This window comes from Cyphellophora europaea (assembly GCF_000365145.1).
Source record: "Cyphellophora europaea CBS 101466 unplaced genomic scaffold supercont1.3, whole genome shotgun sequence".
Classification (NCBI taxonomy): Eukaryota; Fungi; Ascomycota; class Eurotiomycetes; order Chaetothyriales; family Cyphellophoraceae; genus Cyphellophora; species Cyphellophora europaea.
Window position 1 is genome coordinate 2,885,091 of NW_008481809.1, and position 16,838 is coordinate 2,901,928.

The 16,838-nt window shown below is 53.8% G+C and overlaps 7 protein-coding genes across 7 annotated transcripts; 5 read left to right on the forward strand and 2 right to left on the reverse strand.

The window, feature by feature from the left end:
- Positions 1–1,054: 1,054 nt before the first annotated feature.
- HMPREF1541_04012 (uncharacterized protein) lies at positions 1,055–3,127 on the forward strand (the record flags this gene model as incomplete). Its single annotated transcript, XM_008718360.1, has 5 exons — positions 1,055–1,462; positions 1,642–1,783; positions 1,831–1,868; positions 1,915–2,214; positions 2,399–3,127. 5 exons carry the CDS (start codon positions 1,055–1,057, stop codon positions 3,125–3,127), a joined length of 1,617 nt encoding a protein of 538 aa, XP_008716582.1.
- Positions 3,128–3,766: 639 nt separating this feature from the next.
- On the reverse strand, positions 3,767–5,071 carry HMPREF1541_04013 (pre-mRNA-splicing factor prp46; the record flags this gene model as incomplete). Its single annotated transcript, XM_008718361.1, has 1 exon — positions 3,767–5,071. One exon carries the CDS (start codon positions 5,069–5,071, stop codon positions 3,767–3,769), a length of 1,305 nt encoding a protein of 434 aa, XP_008716583.1.
- Positions 5,072–5,377: 306 nt separating this feature from the next.
- HMPREF1541_04014 (uncharacterized protein) lies at positions 5,378–6,700 on the forward strand (the record flags this gene model as incomplete). The annotated part of the gene is made up of 2 exons (XM_008718362.1): positions 5,378–6,612; positions 6,661–6,700. 2 exons carry the CDS (start codon positions 5,378–5,380, stop codon positions 6,698–6,700), a joined length of 1,275 nt encoding a protein of 424 aa, XP_008716584.1.
- A 1,417-nt stretch (positions 6,701–8,117) lies between these two features.
- On the forward strand, positions 8,118–10,937 carry HMPREF1541_04015 (uncharacterized protein; the record flags this gene model as incomplete). The annotated part of the gene is made up of 1 exon (XM_008718363.1): positions 8,118–10,937. The coding sequence occupies one exon, from the start codon at positions 8,118–8,120 to the stop codon at positions 10,935–10,937; it is 2,820 nt and encodes a 939-aa protein (XP_008716585.1).
- A 472-nt stretch (positions 10,938–11,409) lies between these two features.
- On the forward strand, positions 11,410–12,129 carry HMPREF1541_04016 (uncharacterized protein; the record flags this gene model as incomplete). Its single annotated transcript, XM_008718364.1, has 1 exon — positions 11,410–12,129. The coding sequence occupies one exon, from the start codon at positions 11,410–11,412 to the stop codon at positions 12,127–12,129; it is 720 nt and encodes a 239-aa protein (XP_008716586.1).
- Positions 12,130–12,233: 104 nt separating this feature from the next.
- Positions 12,234–14,717, reverse strand: HMPREF1541_04017 (uncharacterized protein; the record flags this gene model as incomplete). Its single annotated transcript, XM_008718365.1, has 1 exon — positions 12,234–14,717. The coding sequence occupies one exon, from the start codon at positions 14,715–14,717 to the stop codon at positions 12,234–12,236; it is 2,484 nt and encodes an 827-aa protein (XP_008716587.1).
- A 432-nt stretch (positions 14,718–15,149) lies between these two features.
- Positions 15,150–16,680, forward strand: HMPREF1541_04018 (uncharacterized protein; the record flags this gene model as incomplete). The annotated part of the gene is made up of 3 exons (XM_008718366.1): positions 15,150–15,209; positions 15,259–15,493; positions 15,542–16,680. The coding sequence occupies 3 exons, from the start codon at positions 15,150–15,152 to the stop codon at positions 16,678–16,680; spliced, it is 1,434 nt and encodes a 477-aa protein (XP_008716588.1).
- Between the last annotated feature and the right edge of the window lie 158 nt (positions 16,681–16,838).

The window sequence follows — 16,838 nt, forward strand, 5'->3', positions numbered from 1 at the left end:
TCTCCAGTGGACATGTCAATATGTGGCAATGACTGGAGCCACGGCTATGGGCCATAGTTGATGACTAGATGAGACGAGTGGGACTGTCAATCACTGGCACGCGTAGGAGCGAGCATCGGGACGTAACATTCGATGGACTTTGGAGTTTCTGGCTCGACTCGATGGCGCATGGCGAGGCTGCAGTGGCTGGACGGATGAGAAAGAGGTTTCGAGAGGCAGGTGGTTGTTGGCGAGGTGAGGTGAGTGGCAACGTCACGTGAATCGTAACGTGATTGCCGACCGGTGGGCCCCTGCCAAGATGTGGAGAAGGCGACTGCTCCCGTCGTTCCTGCAGAAGCAAAGCTATGAAATGAGCAATCAAAGTGCAGGAACAGATCAGCAATCGAGAACAGTGGGTGGCTTCCGCTATATCAGTCTCTGTGCAGCCGTCACACCCATCTTCGTTTCCAAGATTCTCCCTCCGGACAGAAATAGATCAAGTCGGTGCTGCCGTTCGAGACGCCTTCTTCCCCGGTCTTGGCATCAGAGCCGCTAAACTGTTCCGACCTCTACGAGGAAACTCGAAGTTGTCGACTTTCTCGGAGTTCCTTTCCTCTCCTTTCCTCTTCCTCAGGCTAAGCTGCGGGTGAATCGTCTGGCTGGTCCTAGGATGGCGACTTGTCTGTTCCTGCATTTTCAGGCATTCTCAACGTCATTGGCAAGCAGATGTTCCTCGTCTCGAGTTTGAGCTGCCTTTCGAGACAGGGTTTGAATGATCACGGCGATCATCAAAACCCGAAGCACCGTTGATCGTGAATGGTCAGTATATTTCAAGCCTCGAACATTGCTCGAGATTAGCCGTGAAAGCTTGTGATGACAACTCCATGACTACAGGAGCTTGCATGCGGGGGGTTCGGGTCCCGCCCGGCTCCTCCAACTCAAACTCCACGGAATTATGCCATGCCTGCTTCCTCGGTTAGCCTGGCCAGAATACCAGCGCAAGTGGTCAGGTGAGTTCATATAATAGCTGCAACACTCTTCCTCGCAATATTGGTGTACAAGTCCCTTTGGCAAGATGACCCAGGTACTTGAATTCGACGCGCTGGTAGTAGGAGCCGGATTCGGTGGCATATACCAGCTATACCGGCTCCGCGAGCTCGGACTAAATGTCGTGGTCATTGATGCTGCTGGAGATGTCGGAGGAACCTGGTACTGGAATCGCTATCCAGGAGCGATGAGCGACACAGAAAGCTACATCTATCGGTACAGCTGGGACAAGGAGGACCTTCTCAAATATCACTGGAAGGAGCATTATGTCAAGCAACCAGAAGTGCTCGCCTACCTTGAACATGTTGCTGATCGCTACGACCTGAAGAAGCATATGCACTTTAACACAGAGCTGAAAGACGCGAGATGGGATGATACAACGCACAGATGGGTCATTCAGACTTCGACCGGGAACGAATACAGGGTTCGATATTTGGTCACTGCAGGTAAGATAACTTCACAGGCCTGGTATCCCTTATCGTTCTGAGTTCAGCCATGTCCACAGCACGGGTGCCACATGCTAACCTCTACCACAGTGAGTACTCCAACCATGCACCGATGCTGCCTCAGGCCCCACTACACAACGTTTCCCGGACTGCCTACTGACTGAGCTAGCTTGGCCTTTTGTCTAAGCAACATTTCCCGCCCTACCCGGGCATCGGAGGATTTAAGGGAGAGATGTATCACACGGGCAAGTGGCCCCATCAGCACGACTTCAGCAACAAGAGGGTTGGCGTTATTGGTAATGGCAGCACTGGTAGGTCATCCAGTGCGACTTTGATGAACCCGCTGACGCCTTGGCAGGCGTTCAAGTCATCACAGCCTTAGCAAAACAGGTCAAGGTAAATCAGACACTCTATCTCAATAGCTAGTTGCTGAAACGCGCAGTCCCTCCTCTCCTTCCAACGAACACCTCAATACTCTGTCCCATCTGGCGATGGGCCAGTCGATGCCAAATATCGCGAGAAGATCCAAATGAATTACGACAATATCTGGAATCAAGTTAGGCAGTCCAATGTCGCCTTCGGCTTCGTTGAGTCCGATATATCCGCCAAGTCTGTCTCGCCCGAGGAACGCGAGCGCATATTCGAAGAAGCCTGGCAGATGGGTAACGGCTTCCGCTTCATGTTCTGGACCTTCAACGATCTTACTACAGACCCTGAATGCAACGAATATGCCTGCGAGTTTGTAAGCGCTCTCCCTTTCTTATCACCATCGCAACAGCCTCTTTTCCGAGACCGAATGTCTATGCAGGGATCAGTGGGTCCAGCGACCGCCCGCTGGTTGCGTAGGCCTGCAAACTCACACCTACCCCTATTTCTCCTTCCAGACAACGGTGGCCCCCGCGTGCCAATATCGCTAACGATCCTAGATCCGCAAGAAAATACGGCAAACGGTCAAAGACCCAGTCAAAGCCGAAAAGCTGTGCCCCCAGGACTTCTACGCGCGCCGCCCCCTCTGCGACGCCGGGTACTACCAACAATTCAACCGGCCCAACGTCGACATCGTAGACCTACGAAAAGTGCACATTGCCGAATTCACGCCGCACGGCATCCGCACCTCAGACAACGTCGAGCACGAGCTCGACGTCATCATCTTCGCCACGGGCTTCGACGCCGTCGATGGCAACTACACACGCGTCGCCATCAAGGGCCGCAGCGGCGCCTCCCTCAAGGAGCACTGGGCCGACACTGGCCCCACCACCTACCTCGGCGTCTCCGTGCCGGACTTCCCCAACCTCTTCATGATCACGGGCCCCAACGGACCCTTCACCAACATCCCACCCACGATCGAGACGCATGTCGAGTGGATCAGCGAGCTGATCGGCAAGGCGGAGAAGGATAGGAAGGAGAAGAGTGATGGCGGCGGCGGCGAAGACATTATTGTCGAGGCGACGCCCGAGGCGGAGGAAGGCTGGACGCAGCTGTGCAAGGACCTCAGCGATAAGAGTCTCTTCAAGCTCACGGCCAGCTGGATCTTTGGCGCCAATGTCCCGGGGAAGAAGAATACCGTCATGTTCTACTTTGGTGGGCTGGGGAATTATAGGAAGAAGCTGGAGGAGGTGAGGCAGGGCGGGTATCGGGGCTACAAGCCTTTTTGAGATGTGGGTGTCGTGATTTTGAGGAATTTGGGGAAGGGTAGGGATGGTGTGAGAGAAGAGGCATGCTACGTAAATTATGCTGAAGTTCGGGAGGTGTCGAGAAATTGCATGTGGGAGGTTGACGGGCAGCGTTATCACGTGGGGGCAGCGTATGAATCTAGCTGAACAGAGCTGAGGAAGAGCGAGGGAGCAAGAGTGGGCGTGACAACACGAGGGTTGACGGCGAGGGACAGCATACTTTATTGACCGATCGTCCGCACAGCTTTGATAACTTCCTGTATATCTGGGTATCATGTATCATCCATTGGCATCGTCTGCCGCAATGCACCGTTCGCCGTGGATCCTCGTATTATCGCAGTTAGACTCCAGACATCCCTAACGGCCTGCAGTGGCGGCGTCGCTGTATACCGGACATCCTTTGAATCCCTCGTTTGGCGATTGACTGCCGGGAGGAGAAGAGCGACTTCGTGTTCCGGCTTGACATGCCGCGTTGGCCGAAGAATCGCTCGGAATTCGGAACGGCATTTCGATACCTTGGTAGCCGTGGTCATCGTTACCACGTCAGCAGCGGTGCGAGTGCTCATGGCTCCTGGCCATGTGGCGGTAAATTTGGGTTCAATCAGGCGGTCTTGATTCGATTCAGTACTTCGTTCGGCCCAAGGTGGGCTTCCATTCCAGGGGATGGCTTTCCTCCGTCGCATTCGGATCCGGTCCCCACACCTTGATCGTCTTGTCTGCCTCGCCGACTAGTAATCGCAGTCCACTGCGGTCGAAGGTGCTGCACATGACGCCCGCCTCTGCATCCAAAGAACCCGGCTGTGCCAAGCTCTCGGTCTTCTGAAAAGAGTGGCCCGTCTTCCAGTCCCAGAACTGCACGCTTCCGTTGTCTCCGCCACTAAACATGACGTTGTCCTCGTTCACGGAGATGGTGTTTACAATGGCATTGTGCCCGCCAAAGTCCTGCATAAACTCACCTTTTGGACACCGCCACTGCTTGATGCTGTGCGCACTGGCGGACGCAAAGGTAAATTCCTTGGGGTGTACGGCCAGCGAGCGCACGCCTTTTTTGTGGTTCGTCAGTACGCCCATGGTCTTTCCGGCCGCGAGGTCCCACATCCTCACCGTGCTGTCGAGCGACCCAGTGATGACCTGGGGATCGGCTTCTTGGCATTTTACATCCGTGACTGTCTGCTTGTGACCAGCCAGTACGTGAATGTTGGAGCGCGTGCGCATGTCCCAGACGCGAGCGACGCCGTCGCGGCCACCAGTCACCAAAACGTCAAGAGTGGGGTGTAATGAGAGACTATAAACGCCAGAAAGATGTCCATGGTAGTGTCTTATTACTTTGTTGGTTTCTAGATCCCAGCATTTGACCATTTTATCTTCGCCGCAGGAGAAGAGGTACGGATGGCGATCGGAGACGGCGAGGCCACGGACAGAGGAGATGTGGCCCGTAAGTGTAAGGCGAAGATTCCCAGATGCGAGATCCCAAATCTTTATCGTGCGGTCGCCAGCTCCCGAGGCGAACCATTTGTTGTTGGGCTCGACAGCCAGGGAGCGCACCCAGCCCAGATGCCCCGAGATGACGCGTAGAAGTTTCCAGGGCGCATGCCAATCAGGTCGAGACTGAGTCATGTTTGGTCTTCGTATTAATGAATTAGACTGAGGTGCTTGTGCTGAGTTACTGGTGCCGTCTTTTCGTTGCGACAGGACTAGGGCGTTTGAAGAGCCATTTTGTTTCTTAGAGCCTTGGGTTTTCGGTCTTTTGGTAGGATTCGACGCGGCTTCTAATGACTTTGGGAGAGTTATAACATCTGAGTATTCGCTCTTGCGCTTGTAGGAGGTGATGAGGTTTGCGAGTGCGGCGTCTGAGGTTGCTTCACCGAAATCCGAGCCGAAAACGTCGCGCGCGGCTGCTGAGTTTGCCTCCGCGGCGGCAGCCATAATGAATGGGGAATCTCAGGCTATCTTGGTTCTAAGGGACCGTCGTGGAGGGGAAGAAGTCCAAGTAACGACGCTGCCCGCATGTGCATAGCAAGGACGATCTGCTGTTGTAGCGGACAGGAAACTTTTCTATGTACTGCATTGATGCTAGGGTTAGGGTTGCGACATCCCCTTTGCCTCGTAGCCTTGTCTCTCCTCTCGTTGCCGTGGTGCACGTCGATATTGATGTTTGACTCTGCTCCTCCATACTATGCAGCATAGATGCTATGAATAATATTCCTCACTCTGTACCGTACAGTCAGCGACATGTCTGAGACACGTCCAATCCCCTCCGGCTCGGTCACGCAGACAGGCCTGGATCCCCGTTCTCGACGAGACTCAGCTATTGGCTTAGCAGAAGACGAATATGTTCAAGATCAGTCCCGGGGACACCAGGCAGTCGAAGCTTCCACGTTATTTGGACCATTGCTTCCTCTACCCAACTGGTCTTCCTCCCCGCAGTCAGATTGGCATGCCGAGCAAGACTCGACATTCATCCTATCTGAGCAACTTCGTTTGCGGGACCAGGAAGCGGCACAGGCCAGCTATGCTGAATCTCATTCACCGGACCTGTTTCGGAGACTCCTGGACGGACCCAACCTCGATGCATCAGAGTATCATCACATTTTGGAGGAGAAGCCACCGCCCAACCCTAAGCACCGCGAGATCGCCACCCGACTCAATTTCATCTACCGCTTTTTCGTCCGTATAGGTGCTGTTGAAGAGTCCAAGATATCTTTTGGTCCTCACGATTTCACTTACGCACACAACAAAGCCCTTGAGAATGCAGGCCTCTCCTATCAAGCTATTACCCTGCTCAAGATGATACCCTGGCCCACCGAGCCACTCAACCTGGACTGGGATAGTCCAGCGGTGAATTGGTCGACGATACTCACCTATGATGAAAATACGGGTGAGTTGGACCCATGTTGTGGCTTTGGTGAGCGGCGGCTGCCATTTGGACTACCTGGCGATCTGAAGCCATCAGAGCTGGCCCTCACTCAAATCAAGCAATGGTCTCTTGGCTATCTTTGGATCATTGATGCCGATACAGGCAGCCTCTGCCGTAAGAACCTGTTCAATGAGTCTATCCAGGAAGATACTTGGCAAGAGGATGACAGCGACAAGTGGGGAAGCGATCGGGACGAAGAACAGGCTGAGTGCAAAATAATCGGAAAGCCGATCGACGATGATAGTGAATGGAGCGGTGACGCAGTTGAACTTCTCGATACCTATGTCGCCCGCCTGGAGAACCTTGAGACCATTCCCCTGAAACGCTGGAATTTTGGCATTGTCAATCCCGGCTTTGTCACGAAACATGAGCCGATATACGAAGATGTTGAGAACAAACTGTACGAATTTGGTTGGTCCGATGCTTTCCAGCGTGACGATTGGGTCGAACGCATGCCGACTCTTGTGCAGCTCTGGAAACAGGATACTGCACGTTACCTCAGGACTCATGCAGATCATGGGGATGACGAGTACGCCAATGGCCTTGCACGGTAAGTTACAGTTATGTTGTTCTGAATCGAGATGCTGATTATGTGCAGTACCAGAGGAGCTCTATACTGCCGCGCGCAGATGCAGTAGTCCTGAGGACTACGATGACACTCAAATTGATGAGTATGTGGGCTTTTCATTGTCGCCGGACAGGCCTATCAGACTCAACTCCTGGGAAATATGGCGTCTGCTAGTGTAATGCTTTACGTGCTTGAATTTTGTCTCCCAAATTATGTAAAGGGGTCTTGAGATGGCCACAAAGATGGCGCAACGCCACCGCAAGTACCTAGGTATGTTGGGTGGAGGTCCTGCAATTGCAGAGAAGAGGAGCGTGCGGATGATACGTAGAACACGATCTCCTCCAACATTGATTGCGCTGAATATAGCCGCTCACATAGGTTAGTCAGGCCTGCGTGCCGTCATGACCAGTTTGAAAGACTTGCATAGCAACTTGTCCCAACAGTCGTCTCTCATTTTCACTCTGCCATCGCCATTTCCTGCCTATGCCGTCAGATGTTAATGTGTGCCTTGGTGCTGGACGGCCCGAGGCGCGCATCCGCATGAGGTTATGCACTCCTCCCTCCTTATGATTCATGAATGCGACCAAAGTGAATATGTTGGTTGCCACTCACGGTGTCTGCTGGGTTGCATTCATCTCCAAAGTGTCTTTTCGAGACCTGTAGCCTGATTCCGTTGAGTGGTGCTACGGTGATCATCGTCCGGATCGTTGCCGGACGTTTCTAGCTTTAATGCACTCATGTCCACTGCAGAGCGTGTCCACATGTGACATTACTAGCAGTGAACAAGTGCCTCATGCATGCTAAGTTCGTCATGTTTGGAATGATCAGCTTGAGATTTGAGGGAAAAGACCTGGCACGGCTCTTCCCGAAGAGACTAGCACCCAACACCCTCTACAAGCGAGCAGATGTTGAAGTACGAGCGTGGACCAGCCAGCGCAAGTCTTGCTAAACGGTGGCGGTCAGTCAGTCTGGATCTCGCCCAGTCGCACCCACGACAGTCCGAGGTCGTATATGCCTTATGACCAATGCAGACCGGTTGCACCTGACAGACCAGCCAACCAATAGTACTATCCTTGTCGGCCCTGACCACGCTGTTATGTGAGCAGCTTGCACCTGTCTCTGCAGCAGATTCTCGGGCTGTGCACCCGGCCAAGACAAGCTGAGGACTGGATACGAACGCCCACCCAAGGCAGTGGCCTGGGCTCTCGTGTTGGTAGTGACTGCCAATCGTTCAAGTATGTCAATCCCCCATTTTCATCTCAGATCAGCCATCAACCATTCAATATTACCCGTTTCAGTGTTTCACTCGCTGTTCAAAGTGAGTGCGAGGTCAGTCGACTAATCTTGTATTGCTCAACTACTTCAGGACCACGTCCGGCCTTAGCAGCCAGCATCACCCAGCATCACCCAGCAAATGTGCTATGGTGATTCTGCAGCCTCTACAATAGCAACACAATTTACGTCATTCACAGATAGCTGTTTCAACAATGAGCTTTTTCACTCGAGACCAAGATGTCCAGTCAATTGCCAAAGCCGGATGGCAATGGAAAGTTCAACGGTTACTTGAGAGTGACTGCAAAGCTGTCATCAGCATCTATCCATGGGTGGATGACTTGATCACCGAGTCCAAAGACAAGGCCGATATTGCCCTTGCGATAGTTGAGGTCGAGAATGTAAGGTGGCGACAGCATCTACCGCACGCATCTTATGAACCATACGCTTGGCGGAAGGCCCCAGAGGACAAAGACATCGACGACAAGCCTGACCATACAGGAGAAGAATGCGCTCATAACATCGCGAAGACAGTGGGCCAACACGCTGCCGTCTCAACGCCGAAACTGGCCCGGCCACAGACCCAGCCGTCGGTGGTTACTGATAAGGTCGCAACCTGGGAGGAAATCGTCTTCAAGAATTGTGGGATCGGAGGTGTCCTGCATCCCAGTCTGACCAAAGATAGCCTAGAGCCTACGCTCATGTCATCCAACGGTGGTATTGTACACATCTTGTATACGACCGACAAACAGGATGCGATAGAAATCCGGAGAGAGTATATGAGAAACAACAGTCTCTCTGGTGCTATGGGGCTCTTCGAAAGTATGATGCCTACCGCCTTCGTCGGCAAATTGACCCAAAGGTGGGATTCCTGGCAATGCTTACCGCTGAGGATTTGGATCGCAACACGACAGTTCTTGGTGCGATGGCTCCGCGGTCGTCCTGAAGACATCGTGCGTGCCGGCCTGAGCAAGACTAGATCGCCTGTCCGTTCAGTAATCGGAAATCACCGTGCAACACATCAGGCAGCGAATGCAAAGATCTGGGATCATGATATCTTGAAAGAGTGCATCAGAGCTCTCAAGTCAGTTCTGCTTGCGATGAAAGAATTGAACAGGACTGGAGGATGCTGCGATACATTCTCGATCTTCGTACGATCGTCTGGTCGTCGAAGACTATCCGCAATTGACATTCGCTTCGAGGACATTTCTGAGCTGGTTGCAATACTCAAACAACCACTCGTATCCGCAACTTTCTCCGAAGGGACTGAGGACATATCATGGAGGTCTCGAATATGCACTCGATTATTCGATTTGTGTGAAACAATTTTCGGGTCTCGGAGTGACGCTCTGGACTTTTTCGTCATGTGTACGACCGAAGATGATATAATGACATTTGTGCTACATCTGGCAGCGTTGTACGCACAACTGTTCTCCGTTGGATTGGCCACATTTTGTGGAGGGCATTGCTCGAGCTTCTACACGAGTCACATCTCACGTCATATCGAGAAGATCAACCTCGTGGGAGTTACATGTAGCGGTCCACGGATCTCCGCGCAGAGGATTCAGCTCTCATGCCTTGGAGAAATGCTTGAAAGACCAGTTTGGGCTTTCCAACTGGTAGGGCCAGAATTGGCACGATGGCACTTTGATGTCGACACCGTTGTTCGTGCAAAACACGATGTTGAAGCTAGGGTTTCGCAGCTTCTCGACATCTGGCATACGACACTCCTCACTGACCATGCATCAGTACCGAACCTTGTTACAGTGGCAATGGGTAACGGTTTTCTCTATCGAGTAAAGCCTACGTGGTGGCCATTTTCTCTCATACCGACCGAGACAATGTATCATTGGGGCCCTCAAGAAGATGGCACAGGCTTGACTACCGCCGAGCTCGAAACCGACATCAAACTAGTGGTTGGGGCAGTTACGGAGAACCAGAATTGTCCACTCACTGCCGATGCATGCCAAAGTCAGTTAGATGCTAGGCTAATCAACCTGCGCGTTCGAAAAGGTCACTGGAAAGTAAAAAGCAGATCCTTCAACGTTAACGCCGGTCTTGGTGGTGGACCCATGGCACCTGGAAATGTCGGAGTCGCTGGAGGTGTGGTACAAGAATGGTATGCCGAGACTAACCTGAAAGGAGAACGTGTACAGTCGCTGGCAACTTCAAGCCGGATCTTGGGAAACCTCAACGAGCCATGGGGTCTCGAATTCAGTCTGTGCACAGGTGTTGCCAGGAGAGTACCACTTCGCGCACTCTTAGACACAACGGTCATTGAATACCTCCAGGCTAGCCTCCATGCAGAGAATCTTACACAGACTCTTGATACGGATCTCTTCAAGCGCATTCGCAATGCTTCATCAGATGACAAAGCATCAGCAATTTTCGAGGAGCTCAAACGCAAGGATCTAGAACAGTACAAAGCCTTGCAACAAGTTGTGGTGCTTCTCATGGAAGCTTTACAATGGAGCCGACTCGACAAAGCAAAGAAAAGTTTACTTCTCTGGTGGCCCGAGCCTACGCGGGCAGCAATTCGTGGTCTGGCTTTGGATAAGACCTGGTACGCTGATGAGCCTTGGATACCGATCCTCGAGGATACCCTAAATGGCGCTCTCTTTGGGCTCGCCACAGCGCGGTGCTTGGAAGACAGTCGCACCGGAAAACTATGCCAGAATGCGGGCGGGGCAAACAAAACCAGACGCCTGTGCAAAAGTACAGATTTCGTTCTTCACACCGGCATTGGGCCGTACCAAAAGCGACTGGCTATACCTCCACAAGGGTACTTGGCATTCAGTAGCAGGGAGGACAGAAACCATGTCTTCAAAGTCAGACAGGTGGCGACGTTCGAGGAAGATGCATATGTGCTTGAGTACCGTGGGGTCTGGCCAAAGCCCGCAATGTGGCTCATGGGAGTCGAGATGGTAATGAAGGTGGAGAACGCTGACATGATTGCCTCTGATGATGGAAAAGAAGTAATCATCTGCCAGAAGGGCTATGGTCAGCCGGCTCCGTCCAACGAATCTCGCTCTTGAGAAAGACAACAAACACCACTTGACTGACGACATCAGCGCTTTTGGGAATAAATGTTTTCAGTTGGTAGATACCGCGTAGCTTTTTGAGGAAGGGTTTGAGATGTACGTTGAATCAACAAGGCCTCTCGTGTAGGCACCCGTTACATTGAATGCCACGTTATGATAACAGTGACAGATGAGATTTCCCTCCAATTGGTGCTGTGCAATATTGGACCTACCTGGTTCCGGGCAAGGGTGGCAGAAGATTTAGGCACGATGAGGCTCAATCAAGCGTCAAGAAGCAGCACGAGTCAAGGCGAATCTACGGCACCTCTCTTGGCACCGCCAACCCGAAACTCCGCGGCACCCCGCGCTGTCTGCACTTTGACAATCCACGAATTACTGCGAAGCAAGCTACTCTTCGATAGAACGCCAACCCATTGTCTCGTATCATCCATCCTTGTGAGATAACGCTCCAGTACAGACGTCTACTATGGCGAATCCTCCCGACGACAAATACGCCATTCACGCCGCCGCCCGCGAAGGCCGCCTCGCCGCCGTCGAGGCCCTCCTCGCCAACAACCCCTCCCTCGCCACGCTCCGCGACCCCGACTCCCGCCTCGCCCTGCACTGGGCCGCCGCATACGCACACGCCGACATCGTACGCCTGCTCTCCTCCTCGAAGAACTTCGACCCCGACGCCACCGACGCCTCCGACTGGACGGCCCTCATGATGGCGTCCTCGCTAAAAGACGATGCGGGCCTGGAGATCGTGCAGTTTCTGCTCCAGAAGGAGGCGGAGCCCAAGGCCGTCTCCAGCTCGGGGGCCACGGCGCTGCATTTCGCCAGCAGCAAGGGGAGTCTGGAGGTGTGTCGCGTGCTCTTGAAAGCGGGGGCGGGCGCGCGGGTGAGGGACCGCCGTGCACAGGTGCCGCTGCATCGCGCGGCGGCGGTGGGGAGCGTCCCGATTGTGAGGTTGCTGCTTGAGCACAAAAGCCCTGTTAATGGTGGTGATGTGGATGGCATGACGCCCCTGCACCAAGCGATCAGTGAAGGACATGGGGATGTGGCAGTCGAGTTGTTGAAGGCGGGTGCGGACACGGACAAGAGAGACTCGGATGGCAGGACGGCGCTAGACTGTGCGCCGGACAAGAAGGTGCGAGAGTTTGTGGAGCAGGCGGCGGCACGGGAGGGAATCGAGCTTGGAGAGTAAAGAAAGCAGCAAAAGAAGGTGGCAACGCTGTGCTACGCTAACGAATGCTATCTTGACACCGGAAATGGGCCCAAGCGGGCGAGATGGCATGATGTGGGGAAGTCCTACTTTCCCATCGTATCCGCCAACTGGCGGTACATCTGCTTGACATCTAGGATATCGGCTTTGAGCTCTTCGACTAGCTCGCTCTTCTCGCCCAGCAGCTCCAGCGTGGTCGAGTAACGATCGCTCAGCGCTTTATACTCTTCTTCCAGAGTCTTGAGCCGCTCCGCGACGTTGCGCTTCTCCTCCACCTCGCGCATCAGATTCACCACTTCGGAGCGGGACCCGTCACGCTGGCTCGTCAGACGCGCTATCTCATCCTTGGAAGCGGCCTTTTCACTCTCGAGCCGGCGGACGTTAGCCGACATGCGCTCGACGAGCTGCACCGAAGGGCCAGCACCCACAGTCGAAGTGGACACGAGGTCGTGCAGCGCACGAGGGGAGTTACCGTGGCCTTGAGAAGCTGGGGTGGGTGGGACGTTGTTGAAATACTCGTCGGGGTCTTGCGAAGTAACAATGGACGGCGTCTCCAGCATCCCACCGTTGGAAAGTCCTTTGAGAGATGCGTGAGATTGTTGCCGCAGAGGGATATCGGGGAACACTGAAGACCGTCGGCTGGTCGGTCGATCCGACACGTCCAGTGCCAGGCCGGATGCTTTGCGAAAGCTTGACATTGGCGACTCAATACGCTGGGTTTGGAGAGATGCGGTCCATTTAGCCCTCTCTTCCTCAATTCGACGAACTGTGTCTCGCTCGGCCTGTGCCTTCTGTTCATCGAGGTCTTTTCGTGCTTGCGCAACCTCTCCATCCAAATGCTTGATCTTTGCTGACAGACGCTGCCCTTCTTCTTCTGCTTCGCCCAACAGCTTCTCGGTCTCGGGCAGACGGTTCTGTGCGTCCTCGAGATCTCTTTCCGCCCGTTTGAGTTTCGACGTCGTCTCCCGTAGCTTTCTCCGCACGTCCGACTCGCGGGCCGCGACCTCATCTCGCTCCTTCTCCAGATTCGTGATCCGGATCAACAGGCTTCCTTCGATGCCCTGCCAATTCTGACTGGCGGCGGCATACTGACTCTGTAACGTTTCGATCTGCCGTAGGAGTTTGGCCTGTACGCCGCCCTGGTCGCTCGAGGACGCCTCTTCAGCCCGTGCTCGGAACGATTCCAGCTTGCTCTCGAGAGCGGCTTGCTCGCCCAGCATCTCGGTCTCCATGGCTCGCGAGTGCGCCTTCTCGCGTTCCAGCGAAGCTTTCAGATCCTTGATCTCCCTTTTCAGCTTCTCTTCCGCCAGTTCTCGCTCGACTTTAGCGCTGGTGATGTCGTCCTGAAGATCCGCGGTCTTCTTGCGTTCTTTCTCAAGTTGCTCTGCCGTAGCCTTACTCTCGGCGGCATCGGCTCGGGCGTTGGCTCGTGAGAGCTGTGTGCGGATGTCGGCGAGAGTGGCGTTGAGTGCGTCCCTCTCCTTCGTGACGGCTTCGAGACCGCTCGTGGCGTGTGCACTGGAGGCGAGGTTCTGCTCTGCTCGCTTCGCCACGGCTTCTGCCTTCCTTGCTCGATCTTCCACGATTCGCAGATTGCGCTCAGCCCGCTCGGCTCGCTGCTTATTATCGCTGCTTGCCTTTTCGGTGCTTGCTGTTTGTTGACGCAGCTTCTTGACAGTCTGTCGGAGCGTCAACTCTGTCTTCTGTAGGGTCGTGCCTTCCTGCATCAGAAGGGCGATCTTCTCATCCTTCTCCAGGATCTGCTTTTCGGTGCTACCAGCCTCAGCGGCTACAGCAGCATCCTTGGCGCTTTTGGCGGCTTGAGCGGATAGGTATTTCAGCTTGGCTTGTAGACCATCTATGCGCTCGATATGATCGTTCAACTCCTCCTGTAACTTCTGTCTTGAGGCCTCAGCTTCTAGTTGCGAGTGAAGTAGAGCCGGGTCTGCTTTGTTCACTGATTCCGTGGATGCCCGAACCGATGACGATATTGTAGAGTTCAGGGCTGCTTCGGTGGATGGCCGGAGAGAGTCCGCTTGAGATGTGGGAGCGTCCAATGCAGTCTGAGAAGGCGTTGACTTTGTCCTTTCTTCTATCACGGGTTCTGTAGAATCTTTCGTTGCGTCTGAAGGCTCTCCGACTGTGGGATTCTCTGACATTTGTGGCCCGCCGACGTTCGTCTCCTCAACCTCATCCGTAGGCCCCTTCCCTCCCCGGCCGATCTCTTCTGATGCCTTCTGTTCCACTGAGGCATTTTCGGGCTGAGGATCCATGGTGGAAGTTGGAGCAGGGGACTCTGATCGGCCCTGATTCTTCTGTGCCATCGCTTTCGCCAGTCGGGCTTGCAGACGGTCATTGCCCGGAGTGCTGGCACCACTCCTTGGTAGCTCTGCTGACGGACGGGTTGAGGACGGGGTGTCCTTCGCTTGTTTTGTGGCGACTGGCGCCGTCCTTTTCGGCGCCGCTTCATCCTCGGCTAGTATCGTATCTAGACCGGCTTCGACAGAGGCCACCGCTTGTGACAGGAAGCCCCATCGATTGGCCTTCTGTTGCTGCTTCTGAGAGGCCATCGCCGCTGTTATGTGTCTGTGCTGAGCAACGCTAGAGGTTCGGGATCACCATCGCATAAATCGTCGAACCGGGGGTCTTCTTCTGTCCAAGGGCATCGCGGACATATGTAACATGTAGACGGTTACTCGAGTCATCTGTCAACAGTCCGTGAATTTGCGGACACATGTTCCACGCGTCTGGGCTTGGATCGCAGCCTCGCAGCCTTGCCGGGGGAGCCCGCCCAGTGGAAAGCTTGCCTAGATGACGTTCCTGGTATGCTAGGTTGGACCTCTCCGAGCTGCATCGACGGCCACGGTCAAACAATCTACCGCCCTCAGCACCGCCTCCAAAGTTCAGCCCACTACCTGTGATCCTGGCACGGTATTGTTAAGGTATTAGAGCGTGCAATTCGCATTTCCGCCAGCTTCACGTCCGCTTTGCACGCCGGTGTCATGGCTCTCGCCGCCCCCACGTACCTCACCTCGCTTCAGAGCAACATTCGAGCTCGACCAGTATGAAACCGCCTAATAGCAGAGTAACCGGTCTTGCTAACATGAGCAGATACCATGGGATGGCGCTGTCCGGGCCGGCAACCTCACCGATGATCAGCTGAAGCGCATCAAATCGGTAGACAAAGTTCGCAAAGAGCAAAGGAAGCAGACTATCGAGAAAGATGTCAAGAGCTACAGTACTCTGCTTGTAGGTGGTGGAGACGGCGGCAGTGTATTCGACAAAGCCTCCAAACGAACAGACATCCTGCAGTATATTCTTGTCCTCGCAACAGATTTGATCGCTGGTATGCATGCTGGTCAGAACGCAAGACTGAATCTAACGGACAATCTAGATGCACCTGCTCTTGCAGGCTCGATACTGGAACAGTCGAATCCTTATCAATATTTCATCACATTTCTCGGCCAGTCGAACAATCCCGAAGACCCTATTCCTCTACTCTCGGCAACTTTGTTGGTGTATTTGGTAGCCTACTCTATCACTACGACCTCCAAGCCGCAGAAACGGGACAATGAGGCTCTTTCCAAACTATATTCTTACCTTTCCACACTCTCCAAAAACCAGGACAGCGGATTACAAGACATTGCGGTACAACATTATTCGACGCTCCTCCGAACATCGCAGTCCAAAAAGCTGTTCTGGAAGCAAAAGGAAGACACCGTGGGCCCGCTGTTCGACATCCTCCGGAAAGCTGCAGGTTCGGCCAAAGACAGCGATTCAACGCTACGAAGCGGTACCAACAGCATCAGAAGCACCGACACCAGGTTCAGCGGCGGAGTTGGTCTGCAGCTCATGTACAATATACTCTTGGTTATATGGCAGCTCAGCTTCGAAGCTGAAGTTGTGGGCGAGGGCCTGGAGCAGGACGAGGAAGTGATATCTCTGTATACGCAGCTCCTGCGCGTGTCGCCGAAAGAGAAAACGACTCGCCTGCTGCTCTCCACATTGCGCAATCTGTTGTCGGACAACCGAGAGGCACTCATTCCAGCCGCCACGACTGCACGGCTACCCGCTCTTTTGTCGAATCTTAGCGGACGACACCTGAGTGACCCTGATTTACTCGAAGACCTGGAAGCGCTCAAAACGATGCTGGAAGATTACACCAAGAACCAAACTACGTTCGACGAGTACGCAGACGAAGTCAACTCAGGTCACCTACGATGGTCGCCTCCACATCGCAACTCCACGTTCTGGCGAGAAAACGCCCGCAAGATCTTAGAGGACAAGGCCGAGTTGCCCAAGAAATTGGCAGATATTCTTGGTAAGAACTGGGAACAAGACAAGAAGGTGCTGGCAGTTGGCTGTAACGACATTGGCAACCTCGTCCGCGAAGCGCCTGAACATCGAACAGCACTGGAGAAACTGGGACTCAAGGTTCGGATTATGGAGCTGATGAACGACTCTGATGAAAGCGTGCGGTGGGAGAGCCTCAAGGCCGTAGGAGAGTGGATGCGATATTCATTCGAAAAGTAAAAGGCCGATCAGGGTCCAACAAGGATGATAGAGACGCAAGTGTGGCAGTCCAAGGAATGTGGTGATTGATCCTTGTAGACGATCACGGCGGCGAAGGTCATGGCACCTTCTTGACTCAGCAAGGCACCCGCCCAGCACGAGCTAGTGGGCTTCATTAA